General features: G+C 37.1%; 1 protein-coding gene and 1 long non-coding RNA gene across 7 annotated transcripts in view; one reads left to right on the top strand and one right to left on the bottom strand.

Moving 5' to 3' along the window:
• Positions 1-25138, top strand: part of LOC115218858 (sodium-independent sulfate anion transporter) — a 167045-nt gene that overhangs the window by 45552 nt on the left and 96355 nt on the right. For all 6 annotated transcript variants that reach the window (XR_005000640.1, XM_036505890.1, XM_036505897.1 and 3 more), the window contains 7 exons: positions 5180-5234; positions 10844-10934; positions 12098-12279; positions 13494-13566; positions 17366-17416; positions 20108-20168; positions 21872-21927. Coding sequence is in view for 5 of the 6 variants with exons in the window: in XM_036505890.1 (XP_036361783.1) it covers positions 5180-5234; positions 10844-10934; positions 12098-12279; positions 13494-13566; positions 17366-17416; positions 20108-20168; positions 21872-21927 (569 nt within the window). In the remaining variant the exon portion in view is untranslated. The remainder of the gene's footprint in view (positions 1-5179; positions 5235-10843; positions 10935-12097; positions 12280-13493; positions 13567-17365; positions 17417-20107; positions 20169-21871; positions 21928-25138) is intronic.
• Positions 7328-25138, bottom strand: part of LOC118764826 — a 21208-nt gene continuing 3397 nt past the window's right edge. The window contains exons 2-4 of the long non-coding RNA XR_005000645.1: positions 22626-22630; positions 11568-11574; positions 7328-7494 (exon numbers count right to left, since the gene is read on the bottom strand). This is a non-coding gene — a long non-coding RNA (uncharacterized LOC118764826). The remainder of the gene's footprint in view (positions 7495-11567; positions 11575-22625; positions 22631-25138) is intronic.

Raw genomic sequence — 25138 nt, 5'->3', positions numbered from 1 at the left:
ATTGACTGCACATAGATGGTGTTAGAATGGATTTCATTATCAACACATCCAAAGAATTAGATTTAAATATCATAATAGGTATAGATCAAATTATTGTTAATTTCTTAAAGATAACAATAAATTTAGGCACTGGTAAATACTGCCCTTATTGTAAACCTAATGATGAATTGTTTTGTATTAGTATTCCTACCATCCCCAATTGTCCTTAAAAACTTTAATTAGTAATACTAGTAAGTACTTATCTACCTATTTTACTTATCCTCTGATAACATACTGATTATTATTACAGTGGTGCATTAAAAGACAAGTTTCAAAGATAGAACACTAACTCACATAAACATAAATATAGAAAATTAAATACTATATGGTATGATCAGTTATGTAGTTGAAATGTTCATTCCAACGTTGCTAGGATTTTCTAAGCCTTACAAATAAGTATTTCCAAGTGGACCATAGATATCATAAAATGTTTTATAGAAATAGCATTAAAATAGACTGGAGTTACACAAAATCTTCACTGCTTTAATAGTTAGTATAAATAGAAGCAAACTTTCAAGCATGAACATGGACAACTCTCCTCTATGTAACTACAACAATCCTAACATCTGATCTTTCAATAGCATGTTTCTTTTAGGTTATCAAGTTCAGATAACAGTTACAAATATTAGCGTAATAAAAAGGTATATACAGCTTACTGAAAAAAATATTTTCACAACATATGTAAACATTCCTACATTCTTTTCATGATTGAATAGGTAAATATGATGCATTTTCTAACAATTTATTCTGCAACGATTGAAATCTCAGTTATTCAATATACTCCAATGCATTTATCAATAATGCATTTATCAATACACACACTGCTGTCATGCTTTTAACCTAAGCACTAGTTATGATTCTAGAAACTTTAGCTTTTAATAAATTATACACACTCTTTTTATTTATTGATTATTTTTTTCTTTGTTTGTAAACAGAAATATTCAATAATCTATATATCATCATCATTTTCACCATCATCGTTGTAGTTGTTGTAATGTCTACTTTTCAAAACATAGGTCAAACGGAATTTATTTGGACACGATTGCCTGTGGCCAGATGCCCTTTCAATTGCCAACCCCCATTTGTTTCCAAGCAAGTTAATGTTTACCCATAGCCAGGCATGTTTTTTACTGAAGACTGGAAACAAACAGCTCTGCTTGTAAGACAATGATGCTCATTTACAATTATCACATGTCTAGCCAAGATACACAGGAACATTCACACACATTACATGCATATATCATCATCATTATCATCATCATCCTTTAACACTCATTTTCCATGCTAGCAAGAGTTGGACAGTTTCACAGGAATAGGCAAGTCAGAAGACTGCACCAGCTGTCTGTTTTGGCATGGTTTCCACAGCTGGATACCCTTCCTAACACCAACCACTTTACAGAGTGTACTGGTGATCTTATTTATTTATTGCCCACATGGGGCTAAACATAGAGGGGACAAACAAAGGGATTAAGTTGATTACATCAATCCCAGTGCATAACTGGTACTTAATTTATTGACCTCGAAAGGATGAAAGGCAAAGTCAACCTCGGCAGAATTTGAACTCAGAATGTAACGGCAGACAATATACCGCTAAGCATTTCGCCCGGTGTGCTAACAGTTCTGCCAACTCACCACCGTTCTGGTGCTTCTTACATGGCACCAGCAGTAGTGAAACCACCAAGTAACTTGCAGAACTAAAAAACCCAACTGGGGTGGGGTTTAGTATTGAGGGACAGAGAGGCATCTTGCATTAGAAGAGAAACATAGCTTTCTCGGATAGGAGAGAGAGAGTGAGAAAAGAGAGAAAAAGATGGTGTAGATTTGATAGAGAGGGGGAAGGAGTCGTACATCCAAGTTACAGGATGGTGTATAGAGTGGAGTGGACTAGGGATTAGAGAGAGGGTTGATAGGTGAGTGAGTTCACAAGATTTCGAAAGGAGAGTGGGAGCTATAGGTGGGGTTGGAAGGGATTTAACAGGGGCATATTATGTGCAGATAGATAGATGAAGACATGATGGAGAAATGAGGGGAGAAGAGAAACAGTGGTGGTGAGCATGGGTGGGTTGCTGGAGGAGGTCATGGACATGGATTTTACTTTGTTGGTAGGATCCTTCTCAAGTGTAGCATGTTGCCAGTTGTCTCAGTCCATTGTCATCTCTTCTGTGAGGCCCAAAATCTGAATGTCATTTCTCACCATTTCATGCCACTTCCGTCTGCCAGATCCATTCACAATACTTTGGCCAGCCTGAGGTTATGGTTATAGTAGAAGACACTTGCTCAAGGTACTGCACAGTAGGACTGAACCCAAGATCACATGGTTGAGAACTGAGCTTCTGAACCACACAGCCACACCTGCACATACATGTGTATATTGAAAGAGAGAGTGGGGAGATGAATACAAATGAGGGCAAATAAGTAATCAATATAAAAATAGAGTAAGGTGACCAGTTGGCAGAATCGTTAACATGCTGATTCAAGCTGGCGGCAAGCAGGCAGAAATGTTATCCCACCGGGCGAAATGCTTAGCGATATTTCGTCTGCCGTTACGTTCTGAGTTCAAATTCCGCCGAGGTCGACTTTGCTTTTCATCCTTTCAGGGTTAATAAATTAAGTACCAGTTACGCACTGGGGGTCGATATAATCGACTTAATCCGTTTGTCTGTCCTTGTCTATCCTCTCTGTGTTTAGCCCCTTGTGAGTAGTAAAGAAATAGGTATTTCGTCTGTCTTTACTTTCTGAGTTCAAATTCCGCCGAGGTCGACTTTGCCTTTCATCCTTTCAGGGTCGATTAAATAAGTACCAGTTACGCACTGGGGTTGATCTAATCAGCTTAATCCTTTTGTCTGGCCTTGTTTGTCTCCTCTGTGTTTAACCCCTTGTGGGCAATAAAGAAATAAGAATCATTAGCATGCCAAGCTTAGTGGCATTTCATCTATCTTTACATTCTGAGTTCAAATTCCGATGAGGTTGACTTTACTTTTCATCCTTGATAAAATAAGTACCAGTTGAGTACTAGGGTCAATATAATCAACTTACTCTTCTCCTGAAATTGCTGGCCTTGTGCCAAAATTTGAAACCAATATAAAAATAGAATAGTTTATTTATTAGAAGATGGGATTTTTGCAAACCATTATACTTGTTGCTAAACTTAGAACAACCACTGATAAAATGGTAAAGCAGGGTTATAAATAGGTACACAAGATCATAAATGAGCAGAATTTTTATAATAATTATTGATTTGATTGGTTCAGCAATTTGTAAATGAAAAATATTTTTTGAAACATGTATATATCCATTGCTGACTGCAGTATATGCAAAAAATAATGTGACATATGAGAATATATAAATAAATAGTTATTGTCATTTATTGAATATATTTGGATTTTTTTTAAATTGTCAACCAATCAGAATAAGTCTCCTTATTTAGTCTTGTGCATCTGTTTGTAACCCTGTTGTTGTTTTTGTTTTCTTTTGTTTTTTTTTTGTTTTTTTTTATATAATTGTCCAAGGACAATGAGAAATTAATTAATGATTTGTTAAGTTACAGCTTTCAATAAATTACATGCATTGAAACAAGCTCTCACACACACACACACACACACACACATATACATACACGCTCACACACACTCTCATAAATACACACACTCACACACACACACACATTTGCACTCTCACAAATACATACACATACTCTCTCTCTCTCACACACACACACACACACATGCAAGCACACACATTTATTCACTGTAATTTCAGCTCAGTGAAGGCTTCTAGGGATTCAGTGCACTCATTGAGAAACAAACACATGTTGCTTTATATGAAAATCACTTGATCCTTGATGTTTCTCAGATGACGTCAACTCTGATTCATGCAGATATTTTATCAAAGGCATTCCACATGTGACCATTCCATTTGTTTAATGATATCTTAGACTACATTATCTAATGTGTTCTCTGCTTTTTTTCCCCCCCTCTTATTTTCATTATGGTAGGGTGAAATGTGAGGGGAATTTATAATGTATTTCAATATTGTCTTCTTAATGTGAATATGTACTACTGTATGTATTACATACATATCAGAGTATCAACCAGGCCATCAGTAAGTAGCTTGCTAACCAACTACATTGTTCCAGGTTCAGTCCCACTGCATGGCACCTTAGGCAAGTGTCTTCTACTATAGCCTCGGGCCGACCAAAGCCTTATGAGTGGATTTGGTAGACGGAAACTGAAAGAAGCCCATCCTATATATGTATTAAAATTGAAAGGAGTCCATCAAGCATGCATGTGTATGTGTGTGTCTCTGTGTCTCATCTTGATATAATGAGTGATAGCTCTAAATGGGTGTTACTGTCGTACAAGTTGTACCACTCATTTCCAGTATTCTGCAAAATTGTATCTGGCCACCAAGAAATATTACCTTGCTTGGAAACAGGTGAGAATTGGTAACAGGAAAGGTGTCCAGCTGTAAAAAAAAAAAATCTGCCTCTGTAAACTCTGACCAATGCTAACATGAAAAAGTGGACATCAAAAAAGGAGTGGCTGTGTGGTAAGTAGTTTGCTTACCAACCACATGGTTCTAGGTTCAGTCCCACTGCGTGACACCTTGGGCAAGTGTCTTCTACTATAGCCTCGGGCCGACCAAAGCCTTGTGAGTGGATTTGGTAGACAGAAACTGAAAGAAGCCTGTCGTATATGTGAGTGTGTGTGTGTGTGTGTGTGTGTGTATTTGTGTGTCTGTGTTTGTTCCCCCAACACTGCTTGACAACCGATGCTGGTGTGTTTACGTCCCCGTAACTTAGCAGTTCGGCAAAAAAGACCGATAGAATAAGTACTAGGCTTACAAAGAATAAGTCCTGGGGTCGATTTGCTTAACTAAAGACGGTGCTCCAGTATAGCCGCAGTCAAATGACTGAAACAAGTAAAAGAGTAAGAGAGTATGTGTATATATATATATATATATATATATATATATATATATATATGTGTATGTATGTATATGTGTGTGTATCAGTGTGTGTGGGTTCTTCTGTTATAAATAATTTCTTCAAAATTTCCAATAATGTAATGTTTTGCTGTTTATTTATTAATCCTATCTTCGTGTTTTTTTCTTTGTTTTTTTTTTTTTCTGTTTTTTGCAGTGTCTGGGATCTTCTCTTAGGTGTTTCCTGCTTGGTTTTGGTACATTTCATCAAAGTAAGTGATAACATTACTGAATTGTGTTTTATGTTGGCAGTGGTGGAAGCAGTGGCAGTGGCAATAGTTGCTTTGATAGAGGTGATGGATTTGGTCATTTTTGGCATTGCTGGTGATAATGGTAGTCATTTTTTGTTGGTGGTGTGGTACTGTGGCTGCTAGTCTTGCTACTGGCTTTCATTACTTTAATGGAGTGGTAGTGATGATCATTTGAACAACCACGTGATGGGCTCTTTGTGGGTCCATCATAATTGTTGTTCTTGTTTCTTATAGAACAGATCTGAACATGACCCGGATCTTTTCGGTTTGAACAGCAGTTTTTCCTAGCGGTGTCATATGAAATTGTCACCCATAATTATGACCCTAGTATCGATCTATTGCATTTCAATCTGTTTTAGGGTTAGGGTTAGGGTTAGGGGTGGGTGGGGGTATCTTTTTTTTCTTCAGAAATGTAAATAAACCCAATCTGTTTCTTAAACGAGGGACATACTCATACGGCACAGAATGTTTTCACCTCAATAGACGTCACTGATTGGTTGAAATTGCAGAAATTGAAGAAAAAACACAACAAATATCTTACAAACCATAGAATTTTCTCAATAAAGTATAAAAATAGTAATGATCCTATTCTTATTAATATATTTTACTGACTATCTTTTACATGCAGCGGCAATACACATAAGTTTGGAATGACAACAAGATTTCTTTTTAAGATATATACATTATTTATTTTACATATTTTACAATCATGCTTGATGTTGGAAGTTTGTAAGTGTTCGCATGTTTTTGTGTCTGTGTGTTCGTTAGGCGTAAAAAGGTACTGACCAGTGAATTGTCGATGGGATTTGATTCACAGTTAATGTTGTTGGTATCGGCTTGGCAACAGGTAATAACAGATGGCTTAAGGTAGTTCTTAGAAGAAACTAGAACCCAAGAACAGTGAATTGATTTACCGTTTATGAGGTACAGCGTCAGACTTCCATATCAAGATATTGCGTGTCGCAGTTGAGATTAATTGAACCACTCGTTGTGTTTATCTTTCTCTTGATCTGAATATACTTCCAGACATGTTTCTGTAGCCGTTTTCTTCGTGGCGAGAATTTCACCTAACCGCTATAGTTGAATCTGTAGTTGTCTCGTGTACAATTTAAATCTTCGATGTTTGTCGATTGGTTCTTGCTGCTTCTTCATCAGATGTTCTGCTTGGTTATTGTTCTCTAGTTATAGATATCTTGTAACCGTTTTCTTCATGGTGATATTTCACACTAACAGTATGTTAGGTATCTGTAACATCTTGTATTAATGGTGGTCGCTTGCCTCGAAACTGGAACTTGGTCGAGTATTCTCTGTGTGGTCAGAGACTTAGTTCTGAAAAGAACTAAAAGCCTACGACGAGCTCTGTGTGGTCAGAGGTTCGCCCTGAGAAGGACTGGAAACCTAAGACGAGCTCTGTGTGGTCAGAGGTTCGCCCTGAGAAGGACTGGAAACCTAAGACGAATATTTTTTCTGAGAAACCTTGTTTTATAAGCTTCACCAGGCTCCCAGTGAACTTCAGAAATGGAAAGCTGTGATTGGCTGCTTGGACTATGGCGCGAAAATAAGTCGAGACATTTTGCGCCAAGTTATAACCAGCGGTGCGAGCGTAGTAGAGACCAACGTGTCAGCCAATCGAATTAGTGTTTACAACAATGTTAAACTAGCCAAAGCTGTTTGTAATCTCGACCGAGGTCATTCTTAATACTCTTCTCAAACAGTGAAGATAGCAATGAGAGACGATATTGCTACATATAGCCTCTTGCCAGACGTTTTGTCTACGACAAAACGGCGATAAAATTGACATTATTATATATATCTATTTTTTTGGTTTTCTTAAAAAGTTCATCTTTCAGCGTTCTCTTGTGTCAATTCCGTAACTTATGTCTACCGTTGGCCGCGCAGTATATCAGAAGTCCTGCGTATTAAAGGGGTCACCAGTATAAAAATAGGTACTGACCCGATTCTTAATAAAATATTTTACTGACTATATTTTACATGCAGCGGCAATACACATAAGTTTGGAATGACAACACGATTTCTTTTTATGGTGATTTTTCACACTAACAGTATGTTAGGTATCTGTAACATCTTGTATTAATGGTGGTCGCTTGCCTCGAAACTGGAACTTGGTCGAGTATTCTCTGTGTGGTCAGAGACTTAGTTCTGAAAAGAACTAAAAGCCTACGACGAGCTCTGTGTGGTCAGAGGTTCGCCCTGAGAAGGACTGGAAACCTAAGACGAGCTCTGTGTGGTCAGAGGTTCGCCCTGAGAAGGACTGGAAACCTAAGACGAATATTTTTTCTGAGAAACCTTGTTTTATAAGCTTCACCAGGCTCCCAGTGAACTTCAGAAATGGAAAGCTGTGATTGGCTGCTTGGACTATGGCGCGAAAATAAGTCGAGACATTTTGCGCCAAGTTATAACCAGCGGTGCGAGCGTAGTAGAGACCAACGTGTCAGCCAATCGAATTAGTGTTTACAACAATGTTAAACTAGCCAAAGCTGTTTGTAATCTCGACCGAGGTCATTCTTAATACTCTTCTCAAACAGTGAAGATAGCAATGAGAGACGATATTGCTACAAAAGCCTACAGAAAAAGATGTTTTATAAACACATTCTACCAGTATACGAAGTTTAAAAGTTACGTGGAAATTATTTTTAAAAACTGCCGTTCAAACTTAAAAGATCCCATGACCCATTAACGTATCATAAACAACATTTTCCCTCTCTCCCTTTCTTTCTCACACTATCTCTCTTCTACCTCTCCCCTACCTAATCCTTGGTGAATTTTTTTCTTTCCGTGTTTAACATTAAACAATGGTGGGGGGAAAAAATTAAGAATGAAGAGTCGCCTCCCTTGTATAAAGTCTCCCGCCGTTGTGCTGTTTACTTCATTTATTCACATGACATAAAACGCCCACTTCGACACTATATATTATTAAATTAGTCACGAGTCAAAGAAGGATCCCAACGCCACCGTTCAGTGAACTATAAATAACAGTTCCATCTCCTTCAAATCACAGTTCAGTAACGTAGATCTAGATACACTTGGTATGCCTTTGATCATAGATGTACAATAAGTACAGACCCCAAAAAAGCAACACAACTACTGTATAGTATCTGTCTCCAGTTACATGAAGTAAATTACAGAAGTTAAGGACAATGTGATACACCAGTGATATGCAATAAGCTATGAAACCCTTGGTTAGCAGTTGAACCTCCTATCAACTTACCCAGTGTAGGGAAGGGAAAAGATTTTATACTTTAACGCCATGTTGAATTAAATGTGTCACAGCAATGTACTGTGAAGGCATGTGGCCTAGTTGTTAAGAAGTTTCACTCACAATCATAAAATTGCAGTTTCGATTCCTGGACTGGGTTGTGCATTGTGTTCTTGAGCCAAACACTTCATTTCTTGTTGCTCCACAGTCACCCAGCTATAAATGAGTTCCAATAATTGGTGGGAACTTAACCCTGCAATGGAGTGGTGTCCTGTTCAGTGGACGGGGTCATTATAATCTCCATCACTTATATATCATGGAAACTGGGGTGTGTATTCTTTTAAAAATTATTTGCCACTGTTGTAGCAACCCTGAAAATTGTTTACTGCTAAGTGACATGATTTGGACTAAATCAATGAATTCATTGATATTAGAGTGAGGAAATTTGTAAAAAGTTTTATCAAATATACAGATAAATACTGGATTGGATTGGATTAGATTTGATTGCTCATGTTCATTTTACTGCAAGATGAACACTTCATCGTGTTATATATAATAATAATAATAATAATAATAATAAAGATAGGCTACAGCAAATATTCTGCTCAATACCACAGATTTACTTGCCAGTTGTTTGACCTTACCCAGTTGACCATGTCCCTTAGTGACTGACGATATGTGCATCTCTGATCACGAGCAGAAGTAGTGGGGGAGCATCATAGCCATGTGTTGAAAGGAATTCTTAGCGGTTTGGATGATTCACCTTTGGAAACATGGGTGGTTCGTTCAACATCCTTAATCCTTATACAGGGACCGTTTGAGTGGGCTGGGCTACTCGACCTGAAAAAAATTCTAACTAGGCCCCACCTGCAATGTCATGCGTCGTTTATCTTGATATGAAATCAACATGTTGCGCACATAGGGTTGTGATGCATGTGCCTGGTGTACCCTTATCAGACAGGTAGTCATGATGGGTATATTGGGCTTCGTATATTTTACCCCAGTACCACTTTGATGGCATGCACTGCTCTCTCACTCAATAATAATAATGAATATATTGTATACAGTGCTCAGGTGCACTACATGTTCTCTCCACCGATCATAGCCTGATATGGAGGCCGTGAATTTGGGCTTGAGACGATACTAGTTTGTTGAGCCTACTCTACCACACTGGCTCAACATGGCTTGACAGTGTGATGCAGATTTTATATTCCTGGCCAGGAGTAGTTAAACCAATTACATTGACCCTAGTGCTCAACTGGTACTTATTTTATCAACCCCAAAAGGATGAAAGATAAAGTAAACCTTGGCAGAAAATTGAACTCAGAACATAAAGACAGATGAAATACCACTAAACATTTCATCCAGCATGCTAACAATTCTACCAGCTCATTTCTCAGATAAGCATAATCACTTTTACTCTGAAAATGTAATTATAAATATTAACCCTTTAGTGTTTAAACCGGCCATATCCGGCCCAAATATTCCATGTTTTATATTCAAACCAGCGATATCCGGCCTCTTACACCTAATCTACATTGACATTCTAAAAATAAACCTCAAAAGCTATAAGATAATGCAGGATTAATTAAAAACAATTTTAATTAAAAAAGCATTACATTTAACAGAGTAATCTGAACACTAAAGGGTTAAAGTAACACAATGTAAACTGTCAATATATACTGAACCTTTTAATAACTTTTTAAGAATTTCAGAACATTACCATAAATATAATACGGTGTAATGAACAGTTTTTTTAAAATATAAAATATGAACTAAAATACAAATAAAAGACTTCTTCCATAGGTTTATGCTTAACAACATGAAAGGTCACAGGTTCCCACTCCTGTACTAGAGTCTCTTTTATCTTTTTATCTTTTACTTGTTTTGATCATTAGACTGTGGCCATACTGGGGAATTTTAGTTGAACTAATCAACCCCAGGGCTTATTTTCTTTTTAAGCCCAGCACTTATTTTATTGATTCTATTTTGCCAAACTTCTAAGTTACAGGGATGTAAGCACACCAACATCAGTAGGGAACAAACACAGACAGACACACACACACATGTGTGTGTATGTATATGACAGGCTCTTTTCAGTTTTTGTCAACCAAATCCAAATCCACTCACAAGGCTTTGGTCAGCCTGAGGCAAAAGAAGACACTTGCCCTAGGTAGCATGCAGTGGATCTGAACCCAGAACCATGTGGCTGGGAAGCAAACTTCTCACCACACAGCCACGCTGCTACCTATTTTAACTTTATAGAAATTTTTTTGACTGATGCCTGATTGAAGAATTATTAGTTGCTTTTGTGTACAATATGTCATTGATGAAATGTTTTTGTTACTTACAGAAGCTTCGTTCCATAAATTGGATGGACACTGATGAAACAATACATTGGTCTCAGAAAATTGCCCGGAATTTTTTGTGGTTGTTTGGAACTGGTAAGGATGCAGGTTTTTACTTTTGCTATTCAAATGGTCAATAGAAGTTATATAATTCCATTTGAAAAAATAATAATCTAATGTATGATTTAGTCATTCAATTTGTTAATGATATTTCATTTCAAGTATTGATATAGCTTTGGGAAAAATATTTAGATTTTCAAAATAATTCAACTAAGTCAATCAGAAAAGACTGTTTTTAATAGATGATGATGATGATGACGACGATGACGATGCAGTACATCTTAGAGGGATGAGTGGCAGAAATTTGCACGAGGCGGAGCGATAACAGGTCTGTGATGCCCTTAGATGTCCGGGGCCACACATGCGCTACACTGGAGGTATCAGCGGGCACATCTTCCCCGGCCTGAGAGGGTCAGGAAACCTCTGAACCACCTCCCGTGATTGGGATCGGGGCCTGGAACCAACTCCGTGAACGAGGTATTCCCGGTAGGTGCAGGTAATCAGCCCGCATCGATCATGTCCCTGCCCTTTGTACACACCGCCCGTCGCTACTATCGATCAAACGGTCCAGTAAGGTCCTCGGATCTGGCTGACGAGTTCGCTTATGCACAGCGGCATTCCGTGTCGTCGTCAGTGCGTTTTCTGACGGCCTAGAGAAGACGACTGAACCCGATCGCTTAGAGGAAGTAAAAGACAACAACGATGATGAGCATATCAACATTTTATATCCACAAATATTGCTCTGGATGATATAATCCATAGCCTGAATAAATGAGGGATGTTCACTGCTGCTTAGATTCACGGTCGTTGCCCGTGCCGCTGGACTGGCTCCCGTGCAGGTGGCACGTAAAAAACACCATTTGAGCATGGCCGTTGCCAGTACCGTCTGACTGGCCCTCATGCAGGTGGCATGTAAAAGCACCCACTACACTCTCGGAGTGGTTGGCATTAGGAAGGGCATCCAGCTGTAGAAACTCTGTCAGATCAAGATTGGAACCTGGTGCAGCCATCTGGTTCGCCAGTCCTCAGTCAAATCATCCAACCCATGCTAGCATGGAAAGCAGATGTTAAACGATGAAAATAATGATGATGATGTCATGCATCCTAGATATGAATGAAATTATAGAAGATAAAAAAAGAACATGATTTAAGACTAGAATTTGCATTAAAACCAAAATTACTTTCTTCTTTAATTTTAGCTGCAAATGCAGTCATAGTAATATCAGCTTCAGCAATATCTTATGCAGTAATAAGTCAAAATCCAGACAAAAATATATTTACTCTCACCAATGACATTCAAGAAGGACTGCCACCTTTCAGAATCCCAGATTTTTCAATCCATACCAAGAATGTCACTCGATCCACATCAGAAATTCTCTCTGTAAGATTTTGTTGCATAATTTTTTTTTTGGATAAGTGAGTCTTGAAATAGTTAAATCTATAAATACTAGAATGTAAATACTGAGTTTAAAAAAAAAAAAAAGACATTTGGATAGAAACAGTCTATAGCTGCCCGAGGTTGGACATCTCCTGTAAACATGACAAAGGTTCTACATTACAGGAGGTGTGGGTTCAAATCCTGCCAGCAGCCTTAGATGTTTTCTATTGAAATGTTTTTTTTTAACCCAATATTTAGATGCTTTAAGGCAGCAAGCTGACAGAACCATTATCATTCCAGGCAAAATGCTTAGTGGTATTTCTTCTGACTTTGCATTCTGAGTTCAAATGCTACTAGAGTTGACTTTGCCTTTCATCCATTTGGGGTCGATAAAATAAGTACCAGTTGAGTACTGGGGTCGATGTAATCAACTTACCTCCTCTCCTGAAACCACTGGCCTTGTGCCAAAATTTGAAATCAATTATGAGATGCAATATTTAGAGGTTTAATTGCTTCAAGATTCACTCTTCCAAAACATAATTATTTCATGTTCTTCAAGTTTCTAAATTCTTATTTTTGTTGCATGTTTTTTTCTAAACAAAAATTTAAAATATTTCATGTAATTTTCACTCAGTTGAAGTTCTTACATTTAATAACATAAATAATTAAATATTAATACTGAATATTAACAATTAAATATTAATACTGGGGCAGTGGTTAGGGCAGTGGACTCGTGGTCGGAGGATCACAGTTTCGATTCCCAGACTGGGCGTTGCATGTGTCTATTGAGCAAAAACACTTAAAAGCTTCACGAGGCTCCGACAGGGGGTGGTGGCGACCCCTGTTATACTCTTTCGCCACAACTTTCTATCATACTTTCTTCCTGTTTCTTGAGTAACGCTGCAATGGACTGGCGTCCCATTCAGCTGGGGGGGGGGGGACATACGCCACAGAAACCAGGAAACCAGGCCCATGAGCCTGGCTAGGCTTGAAAAGAGCAACGAGAATTAATACTGAACAGCAGTGACATAGGCTTGGGAACAGGAGGTGCAGGAGATGCAGGTGCACCCACTAAAATCTTATTTTAGATGGAGGTCAATAAAAGCACTTTGAACCTCTTGGGTTGGGCCTTGATTTGCACCCCTTAACCAAATTTTGTTCTCACACTTATGAACAGTGATCTTTGGCTGACTGCTATTATTGTTTATCTCTTTCAGGATATTGGACCAGGGTTCATTATTATACCAATTCTTGGAATTCTTGAAACTATTGCAATTGGAAAAGCATTTGGTAAGAGTTTAAACTATTTTCTTAGAAATGTAAATAATGTTTATGGAGTAAAAGTAATGATGAGCATTATAACAGCCACTATATTAGCCACAAGGGACTTCTGTATAGTACAAAACTTCTGTATAATACACAAAAGGGATTTCAAAAAAACACGGTGATTGTATCATTATCATCATCATTTAGCCGTTTAGCATTCAAATTACTTTCTCAAATGTAATGCTTATTTAATTCACATTCATATGAAATAGTCCTACATTACTTTGTAGCTTTGAGATTTCAATAATGTCATCATCATCATTTAACACCTGGTTTGACTAGGGCTAGTAAGCTGGAAGGCTGCCCTAGACTCCAGTCTGATTTGGCATGGTTTTCTACTGCTGGATGCCCTTCCTAATGCCAACCACTCTGAGAATGCAATGGGTGCTTTTACATGCCACCAGCATAGGTGCCCTTTGCGTGACACCAGGTGTTTATTTTAAGAATACTATTGTAGGGTAAGTGTGAGAGATCAGATATGGCCAGTTTGAAGATAAAACAGGTATATTATTTTAGTGGGATATGGCTGGTTTAAATGCTAAAGGATTAAGCTCCATGTTAACTTGAGTTGGATAGTTTTACCATATCCAATTAACCCAAGCACTGCCTCATCCTTCAGTATCTGCTTTGACATGGTTTCTATGGCTGGGTGCCCTTCCTAACACCGACCACTTTATAGTGTGTACTGGGTGTTTTTTTTTTTTGTGCCACTAGCACTAGTGAGTTTATGGACCCTGAGTGGGAAGTGGGTGTTGGCTTTATGCTAGGAGATAAATGGTTAAAGTATGAGAAAAGGGAGACAGAGCATGGCCACTCACATTTAGAAGAGTAGATGAGAATGGTCAGGTGGAGCTGCAAGGAGATAAATAGTGATGATACGGTGTCCAGGTGACTCCTCAAGATACAATTGCAAAAGCAAGAAAAAAGCAAAAAAAAATTATACAACGTGAAAAAGGGGATAAAAACTAAAGATATAAAAGTATAACAAAAGTAGCCTATCTATAAAGGGAGTATGAGAAACCACCACCACCATGTAGTTCAGTGGTTCTCAACCAGGGACTATACTGCCCTTGGGGATCCTTATAATATTTTATTGTTAAAACTTATCTGCAATAAATCAGTTATAATTTTACAATACACAAAATATTTTATCAATTTTTCTTATACAATTCTTAATAATTAAATGTAAAAAATATACGACTTGTTAAGCATTGAATGGCCAGGAGGATCCACCCAAGTAAAATAAGAATCAAAGGGGTCTATAGGTAAAAAATGGTTGAGAAACATTGATGTAGATAGAAAGGATCAGGGTATACCATTATACCTCTTAGATTCTACTTCAGGTCCTCCTTCCTATCTCTTCTGAATACAGACCTACAAACTGAATTCAAGTATCACTGATTGTACAACTTGGATACATTTTTCATCAAATTTGCTCAAAGGCAGTATCTGTTACTCCATTCACACCTTATGCTTCAAGTTATTTTTTAAGAAGTTAATGAGGAGTTGATCAGACTGATAGAGAGCTGCTCTAAAACCTTTCAAACACATCTACCTGTACAACTACCTTGACCATAGCCACAAAACAGAGAAAAACTGCAGATGTTTTGCCAATAGAGTCCTGTAGAGTGATCTTTACTAGGGACCCTATCAATAGCATTTCCTAAACACAGTAACTTCTGTTCAAAATAATGATAATAACTGTTTCTGGCACAAGCACAAGATTTAAAATTAGAAGGAGGAGGTTAATCAATACTATTGACCCCCATCACATGACTGGTATTATATTTATTGACCTTAGAGGGATGAAAGTCACAGTTAACCTCAGCAATATTAGAACTCAAAATATAAAATTAATGGTAATAATCACCAAAAAAAAAAAAAAGATGGTGACAGAACTATATTAGTATTATCAGTGTAGTGGAATGAAGTCAATAGTTACAATAGACAAACTAGCTCACATAAGACAGGTATATTTTTTAAACATGCCATTTTTCATGCCCACTTATTTATACATTACTGGACACCTTTTGTATATTTATTTAGTTATTCTCTCATTTAAGTGCAGATGTGACTGCAGTAAAAAGCTTGCTTCCTAACCACATGGTTCTGGGTTCAGTTCCATTGCATAGCAACTTGTGCAAGTGTCTTCTACTAGGTCTCAGGCCAACCAAAGCCTTGTGAGTGGATTTGGTAGGCAGAAACTGAAAGAAGCCAGTAGTGTGTGTGTGTGTGTTTATCACCACCGCTTGACAACCGGTGTTGGTGTGTTTACATCCCCATTATTTAGCAGTTTGACAGAAGAAACTGATAGAATAAGCACCAGGCTTTAAAGTCCTAGAATTGATTCGTTTGACTAAAATTCTTAAAGGCAATGCCCCAGTATGGCCACAATCTAATGACTGAAGCAAATAAAAGATAAATGATACATTTCACTAAATGCAGAAAGTCTTACCTCACTGCACAATTAGTTTTAATTAGCCTTTTCATTGATGCTTACTGCGTTAATAAATATGTAAACATCAGACAATATTGTAGTTTGACCTAAGTTGTAATAGCATAAACAAAGTAAAGAACTAGCTTAACCATTGTTATACATTCAGAAGGTCTCTCTAGATAAATCGATTCATTGATGATGTCTTTTTTTTTCAAAGCCTGTGTTTAGTTTAGAAATACAAAAAAAATGTCAACGTAATCATTGACACTCGGTTTCAAAACGTTGCTGGGGAGTTAATATAATTATCTCCCTTGAAACATCAACAGTAAATCCATTCACAGTCTTTTGTCAGTTTAAATTCACCTATTTAGTCTTTTAAATTCTATTACCGACCTACGGGCAAGCGGGCGGGTGCTGGAACACATACACACTAACAGATATATATATATATATATATATATATATATATATATATATATATGTGTGTGTGTGTGTATCTATATATATTGAAACCCTTCCAAATATCTTGATTATATTAAAATAAATTGAAATGCATGGGTTGTCTACTTGTTAGCAATATAATCATTAATGGATTAAAATGTAAGCTACACTCATTTGGCTTTGAATGGTAGTGTAATGACCGCTATCTTTTCTATAGTCTCCTCTAATTTTATTGGAAATTTGGTAAAGATTTCTGTGTTTTAAACATTCGAATACCAGCTTAGAGCCATGGTACAGCTGCTGCAACAACAGTTACTAAACATTATACAATACTCAATGAGACTTTCTGAATACATAAATTGAGCATTTTAAAATGTGATGTTTAAAAGAAATAACAGTTCCTAATCATGTGTTAAACATGTTTGTAAGTATACATACATACATACATACATACAGCCATGCACATACCCCGAAATCCGTCGAAACTACACCTGATTATATATACACTTTAGATGAGTTGTAGTGCACCTGAGCACTGTACACAATTATTATTATTATTATTATTATTATTATTATTATTATTATTATTATTATTATTATTATATATATCAATATATATATATATATAAAATAAGTAAAGGAGAAAATAAATTCACAAGATTCTTTATTAATCACTACAATCGAAGTGACTAATAAAGAATCTCATGAATTCCATTTTCTTTTTCTTCCATGTGTTATATACTCAACATGAGTATATAACATGGGTTATATACACATGGGTGTTGATGTAACTGATTAATTCTACTCCCCTGAAATTACTGGTCTTGTGCCAAAATTTGAAGCCATCGTCATCATCATCATTATTATTATTATTTTTAATTGCAGCTCGTAAAAATCATTATAAACTTGATCCAACTCAAGAATTCATTGCCTTAGGTAAGTTCAATAAGTTTCAATAGAATTCTATGTAAACTGTTGTTAGTAGATCTGGTGCAGTGTGTCTGACTATGTATATATACTTTTCAGTTTATAGTTTGATGCCTTTTCTGTTGTAAGTTCAAATCACCACTGCTTTTATTCTTCCAGAATTGTTTTTATTTTACATCAGGTCACCCTGATGTGGTAGACCCATAATCAAAAGCATTCCAACCATGACCGTTTTGCATATTTCTTTGAAACAATGCAACAACAGCTGTGTTATGTAATGTAACCCTCTTCTACAAGACAGAAGTGTGTGACTTGTGGAAGATTGGTTTTCTCATTTTCTTTTTTGCAATTTGTGAACAACAGTGTTGATAGTCCTAGGTGCATTCCAGAAATTTTGAGACTTTTGCAGGAGAGATATTTATTAATTTCAAAGAAGGATCTTCTAACTTCATTACACATGTTGCTGCACTCCAGCCACATTGTGAAGACCCTACGAAAGTTCTCCAAGCTGAAGGTGTCCAGGACCCTTGAAACAGCCTCCATCTTCTCTGTGTTTTCAAAATGATCACACCTGAGATTTTTTCAGTTTGAGGAACAACCAAAAGTCATGGGGAGCAAGGTCTGGACTGTTGGGAGGTTGAGGAACAGTTTTGATGCCATCTCTGTCAAGTAGTTGGTGCCCACAATGGAATTGTGAACTCATACATTGTCTTGATACATGTTCCATTGACCCAAGTGGGAAAGCTTTGGCCCTTTGTGATGAAATCTCTTCTTGAACTCTCTCAAAACTTCTACAAAGTACTCTTTGTTGACTGTCTGATCAAAGGTAACCCAGTGGATGTAGATGATGCTCTTGCTGTCAGAAAAAAGGGTATCATTATGATTTACCTCACCTGGCCTCTTATGTCTGTGAAAAACAGAGGCTTGGCTCATACAAATGAATCCAGAAGAAGTCTGGAGTATTTCATAAGTTTCTGTAGTGTTTTAACCTAGTTTATCACAAAACTTTATTGCATAGTGAACATCCAAATTGTGTTCATGTCCTGAGCACATTCTGTAAACTAGTCAGCTGTGACAAGCAGTGCTTAGTAGGGTGTGTTCAAAGTGCTGTTACAACATTCTCTTTCAATCTGGAATATAAAAAGTTTGGCAGGTCAGCTTATTAGATATATAGTAATGACATGCTTATAATAGAAGGCGAGGTTTACGATATCGGGAGAATATCTCCTTCTCCCATTATATCTTGTTCTTCGTGTAGTTTAGGCTCTGGCAGGCGAAGAAAGAAGTCTTTAAGTGCAAATGCAATTTACAACTTGTTTATTTACAAGTTTCACAGAACAGGTGAAGTGCATTGCTCTCAGCAACCATCTTGAGCTGTGTGTGTGGTGTTGTATCTCCATTAGTGCGGGCACATTGCCTCTGGAGGTACAACATGCAGACAGGCCAAGCCAGTGAAGTGTGCTCAGCAAACACTGCTGTGAAGAAGCAGAGAGAGAGAGAGAGAGTGAATCTGTTTCTGTTTTGCCCTTATATACAGTTTGCCATCGCGAGCCTTGTTGTGATCTCGCGCATGGCAAATGGATGCAGGTAAGGTCTTGCTCCAGTCTCGGATATGGCAATGGCTGTCGAAAGATCTCATCCAATATGGCACTGACTGCTTGTACTGCTACATACTAATATTACAATACTCTTGGACACTTATAACTGCCGCTCCTAAAATAGTTTCAAAACTTCTGGAATGCACCTCATACCATTGTGAGAGTGACGACAGACTGTGCATCTTGAAATGAACAAATACCACAAGGTATTTTTGTTCAACTGTGCTGATTTATTTATTTATTTTTAACAATGTTTACATCTGTGACCAATATACAATAATGAAAGATTTACACATACGAATACACATAAAGATGTGTGTGTACCTGTCGGCAATACATATATAGGTGTAGGGATATATGTGTATACAGATGTGTGTATATGTATGCATGTATTAAATACAAATAAATCAAGCATAGAATTATATTTACTGAAAGTATTCAAGGTGCAGGAGTGGCTGTGTGGTAAGTAGCTTGCTTACCAACCACATGGTTCCAGGTTCAGTCCCACTGCATGGCACCTTGAGCAAGTGTGTCTTATACTATAGCCTTGGGCCGACTAAAGCGTTGTGAGTGGATTTGATAGATGGAAACTGAAAGAAGCCCATTATATATATGTGTGTGTGTATGTTTGTGTGTCTGTATTTGTCCCCCCACCATTGCTTGACAACCAATATTGGTGTGTTCACATCCCCATAACTTAGCAGCTTGGCAAAAGAGACCAATAGAATAAGTACTAGGCTTACAAAGAATAAGTCATGAGGTCAATTTGTTTGACTAAAGGCAGTGCTCCAGCATGGCCACAATCAAATGATTGAAACAAATTAAAGAACATCATAATTTTTATCAAAAATAAACACTAGATAAATAAAAACAAGTTTAGAAAATGTAAATATGTAAATAATAAACTCATTCCAAGATCTAAAGCTGATCATGGCAGTATATGAAGTAATCTTCGGGCAAGTCCTCAATATTGCTTTGATTTTCTATAGAAATAAGGCTTCAGTGCCATAACTTTTCATTTTCCCTCATCCCTTATAATAAAGTAAGTACTGTCAAAAAAACCAATGAATTTTACTTCAAATAATTCTTTTTCCTTTTTCAGGTGCAGCAAATGTTATCAGCTCCTTTTGTTCTTCCTACCCAGTCGCAGGCAGCTTTTCAAGGTAGTTCCAGCTTTTTTTTACTGTCCTGAAAATTTTGTGTCACTTCATTAACTATAAGGAAACAATTAAACAGAATGTCATAATACTCGATAATATACCTTCTATAGAAAATAAAGCATCTGTTATTGTTAAACTTAAAAGTTACCCTATTAAGTTATATGAGAGACATTGTATGTACCATTTTGAGGCAGAGAAAAGCAATTGGTTCGATGATAAGATAGCAGATATGTCATAAGAATACCATTTGTAGACCTACTGCTCTGTTCTATCTCAATTGGCACTTATAATGTCTGATATATCATGTTGAAAATTTCTGTAAGTTAATACATTTAGAGTTAAAAGTAATTATTTTCTAAATTCTCTTGAATTGCAAGGCAACATTCAATATTGTTTGTGTAGGTTTTAAGTACAGAGTGATTCAAAAGTCTCCATACATAGGAAGAATTTATTTTTTTTATAAGAGACAGTTTATAAGATCCCCTAGATCCCCTGATCTAACCCTTCTTGATTTCTATGTTTGGGAGCATTTGAAAGGCATGGTGTATCGCGGAAAGATAAAAAGCATAAATGATTTGAAGGAACACATCACCAACTCCTTTGCACACCAGATGTGCTATTATGAATTCACAATGAGTGGGGTAAATGTATTGCAATGTGTATTCAAAACAATGGTAACCATATAGAGAGCCTGTTAAATAAAAAAAACTTTTTATAATCTGTTTCTTATAAAGAAGATAAATTGTTCCTATGTATGGCAACTTTTGAATCACCCTGCAGACAAGAGACAATCCTGCATATATAAATCTTAGGTTTTAACTTGTTATAAGCTTACAGCCTCATTAAGCCAGAACTTGTCCAAGTTTCCATGATGTGTAAGTGGTCAAAAGTACAATAGTACCTTCTGAACAGGATGACATTCTGTTGCTGGGTTAATTTCCAGGTACCATTGGTGCTTATTTTCATTTGAGTGAACTGGAGCAATGTGAAATGAAGTGTTTTGCTCAAGAACACAATGTATCATCCAGTCTGGGGATCAAAACCACAATTTTATGATTTGAGTTCAATACCTTAATCGAGGCCATGTGCCTTCATGCATGTCCACATAGATATATATACACGGAACAAGTATCTTTCCCAGAAATTCCTGGTATCCTATTTCCAGTTGTAGGTAAGATGAAATAATGTAAAAATCATCTTCATCATTGTTTAACATCTGTTTTCCATACTGGCATAGATTGGAGAGTTTGACAGATGCTAGTCAGCCAGAGAATTCTCCAGGCTGCAAATCTCTGTTTGGCATGGTTTCTACAGCGGAAACCCTTCCTAATGCCAACCACTTTACAGAGTGTACTGGGTGCCTTTTACATGCTACCAGCATTAGAGCATTTTACATGACACCAGCACAAATGCATTCTGTGTGGTACCAACATGAGTGCATTCTACATGGCACCAGCACAAGTGCATTTTATGTAATGTAAAATAACTAACCTCTTCACTAATAATCTGGTGTTTGAAGTGTAAGTTAACAAAAAGGTTCTTCCTTAAAATAATGATAGGTTTTCATGTGGATTGGTATTGATAAAATTAAGGAATCAGCTGGAGTGTAATGTTGATGAGTTAAAAGTGAGGGAGATGTTGCTCTTTTTTTTATTTCTTTTTCATATGTATTCAACATTGCTCCATTTCTTTGCTCTTCTTCACAGAACTGCCATAAATTCTCAGAGTGGTGTGAAAACTCCCTTCGGTAACATTATTACAGGTTAGTCATATGTTTTCTTATTTTGTTATGCATGTGTATGTGAATGAGAAGAAGAAAAAGAAGATTTCCTATTATAGGCACAAGGCCTGAAATTCTGGGGGAGGGGACTAGTCGGTTACATCGACCCCAGTGTTTTACTGGTACTTCATTTATCAACCCCGAAAGAATGAAAGGTAAAGTCAACCCTGGCAGAATTTGAACTCAGAGGGTAGTGGCAGATGAAATACCCATTTCTTTACTACCCACAAGGGGCTAAATATAGAGAGAACAGATAAATGGATTAAGTCGATCATATTGACCCCAGTGTGCAACTGGTACTTATTTAATCGACCCTGAAAGGATGAAAGGCAAAGTCGACCTCGGCGGAATTTGAACTCAGAACGTAACGGCAGACGAAATACCACTAAACATTTTGCCCAGCATGCTAACAACTCTGCCAGCTCGCCACCTTAAGAAGAAGAAGAAGAATGTTTCAAATCTTGATACAAGGCTAGCAGTTTTTTGTGGGTGGGGAGGTGTCAGTCAATTACACCGGCCCAGTCTTTGACTGGTACTTTTTTTGTTGAACCTTGCAACTCAGAACAAAATGAGCCTGAAGAAACATTGTTAGGCATTTTGTTCAATCTGCTAATGGTACTACCTGCTCATTTTTATACTTCAGAGGTATTTTTAGCATGGCTGGCTACAACTTGCTTCACAAAGACTGCTTTAATTGGTTCTTGCGTAGTGACACTGATAGCGGAGCCAGAGGTTTGTTACTTCATGTAGAGGAGGTGGTTACTCAAGACCAGTTCTTGTCCAGTGCAAAATCAAGGAAATCATATGCACGCGAAGACCTGTTGGGGCAAGTGAAATCAAAAATCGAAATTGAACCAATTTCGATGACTGGCACCCGTGCCAGTGGAGCGCTAACAGCTCCATCCAAGCGGGATCACTGCCAGAGCAGCTGTCTGGCTTCCGTGCCAGTGGGAACGTAAAAAGCACCATTTGAGCGTGATCGTTACTAGTGTCGCCTCACTGGTACTTGTGCAGTGGCACATGAACAAAACATTCGAGCGAGGTTGTTGCCAGGTTGTTGACTGACTCCTGTGCAGGTGGCACGTAAAAAACACCATTTCGAGCGTGGCCATTGCCAGTACCACCAGACTGGCCCTCGTGCAGGTGGCATGTAAAAGCACCCACTACACTCTCGGAGTGGTTGAAGTTAAAGAGGGCATCCAGCTGTAGAAACTCTGTCAGATCAGATTGGAGCCTGGCGCAGCCATCTAGTTCACCAGTCCTCAGTCAAATCGTCCAACCCATGCCAGCATGAAAAACGGACGTTAAATGATGATGATGAAGGTGATGATTGCAGCCAATGAAAGGTATTCCTATTAATCTCTGGGTAACCGAAATCACTAGTAATGAAAACATAGGTGATTGTTTCCCTAGATGAAGCTCTGAGGATGTCAAAAAGTAGTGTGCCTTAGTTGTAGTTAGTAGTGATGATAAACAACTAGTAGTGTTGACTTATATATATAAATATTACAGAAAAATACCTCTTGTTGTGACTGGTTCGAATCATCACAAGGAATTTCCGCAAAAGTTCAGTAAACATACTCCATCACAACACCCCCACAGCAATTAAATCAGTCTTTGTAATGCAAGTTGTTGCCAGCCTTGCTGAAGCTACCATTGCAATACGAAGAATATTCCCATAGTTCCATAATAGTAATGAAATCAGGGTCAGTACTTTTAACATAAGAGTCAGAAAGGTTGAGCTTGTTACATAAACTGCAGGCATTTAAAAATAGTGATTTGTATCAAGTTTCAAGCTTATCATGATTCATGGAGGATGGCATATTGTTCTTGTTTGGTTTCCTGGGGATTTTTGCATTGCTGCAAAGATCTCATACTTATCCCCTACAGCTAGTTCAATTAAGGTAATGTAGAATTTAAGTGTTCTATTCAGGCTCACAATGAAACTCCAGCAGTAAAAGGGAATTCAAAGCCCTTCAGATCATAATCAATACATTTACCAAATGCATCTGTGTGTGTTTTCATCAATATGTGTGTATATGTTAGTATTTTTAAATATTTGATAAAGGGTGGGGAATGCCTATAAGGCACCCCACCTCCATCACTGAGCCTGATAGGGAAAATCAATATCCACTTTAAATTTAAAACAACCAGATGTCAGCTTTTTCTTTTTTCTTTTCTCTTTTTTTTTTTGTAAAACTCACTTAAGGAAAATTAATCACACTGATTATCATCATCATCCGCCCCCCCCCCCCGTTATCATCATCATTGCATCATCATCATTTTATGTAACTATTTGATTAATAGATGTTTAAGTTAATGTGCCAATAATCTCCTATGTATGACTATGTGTATGTATGTATGTGTACAAGTTTGTAGGTATGAGTGTGTGTATGTATATATATATTTATATACATATGTATGCTTAGTTTTGTTAGAGGTTAAAATAACCATCAAAGGGATAGAAGTAGCCATTACACTACCAGTATATTACCTATATTTAACCATGAGCATATATGTTTATACATATATATGTATATATACATATAAATCAATATATGTATGATTATAATGGCATAAATATATATAAATATATATGTATATGTGCATGTGTGTGTGGGTGGGTCTGCCATGTAAAAAGCACTGAGTCTGCTCTGCTGAGTTGTTGGTGTTAGGAAGGGCATCCAGCTGTAAAAATCCTGCCAAAACAGTCACAGAAGTCTGGAGCAGGCTTCTTCCCGGCCGGCTCCTATCATATTGCCCCACCCATGTCAGCATGGAGGGCAGACATTAAACAATTATATATATATACTCAAGAACACAGTACACAGCCTGCTCCAGGAACTGAACTCACTATCTCATAAATATATACAAACAGTATATATTCTCTTTAAAATATAAATCTAACTCAAGTAGCTTTTATATGGAGTCTGCATGATTATGAAATAAATAATTCATAGTATAACAGTTCTATTTAACCCCCAATTATCTTTTGATAAAACCTCAATTTATTAAACTATATTGTTATATCTAAGTTAATACATTATTCTGATAACACATGTATTTTGATAATATGTCTTAAACAAGGATTTGAACTAATAGAGGAAGATTAACAATTAAGCAGCAGTAACTGAAAATTTGCCAACTCTGAATATACTGTTTTTGTTTTTGTTTTTTTTTGTTTTGTTGTTTT

Source organism: Octopus sinensis, linkage group LG1 (genome assembly GCF_006345805.1).
Source record: "Octopus sinensis linkage group LG1, ASM634580v1, whole genome shotgun sequence".
In the NCBI taxonomy this organism is placed as follows: Eukaryota; Metazoa; Mollusca; class Cephalopoda; order Octopoda; family Octopodidae; genus Octopus; species Octopus sinensis.
This window is presented reverse-complemented; position numbering and strand designations above follow the sequence as displayed.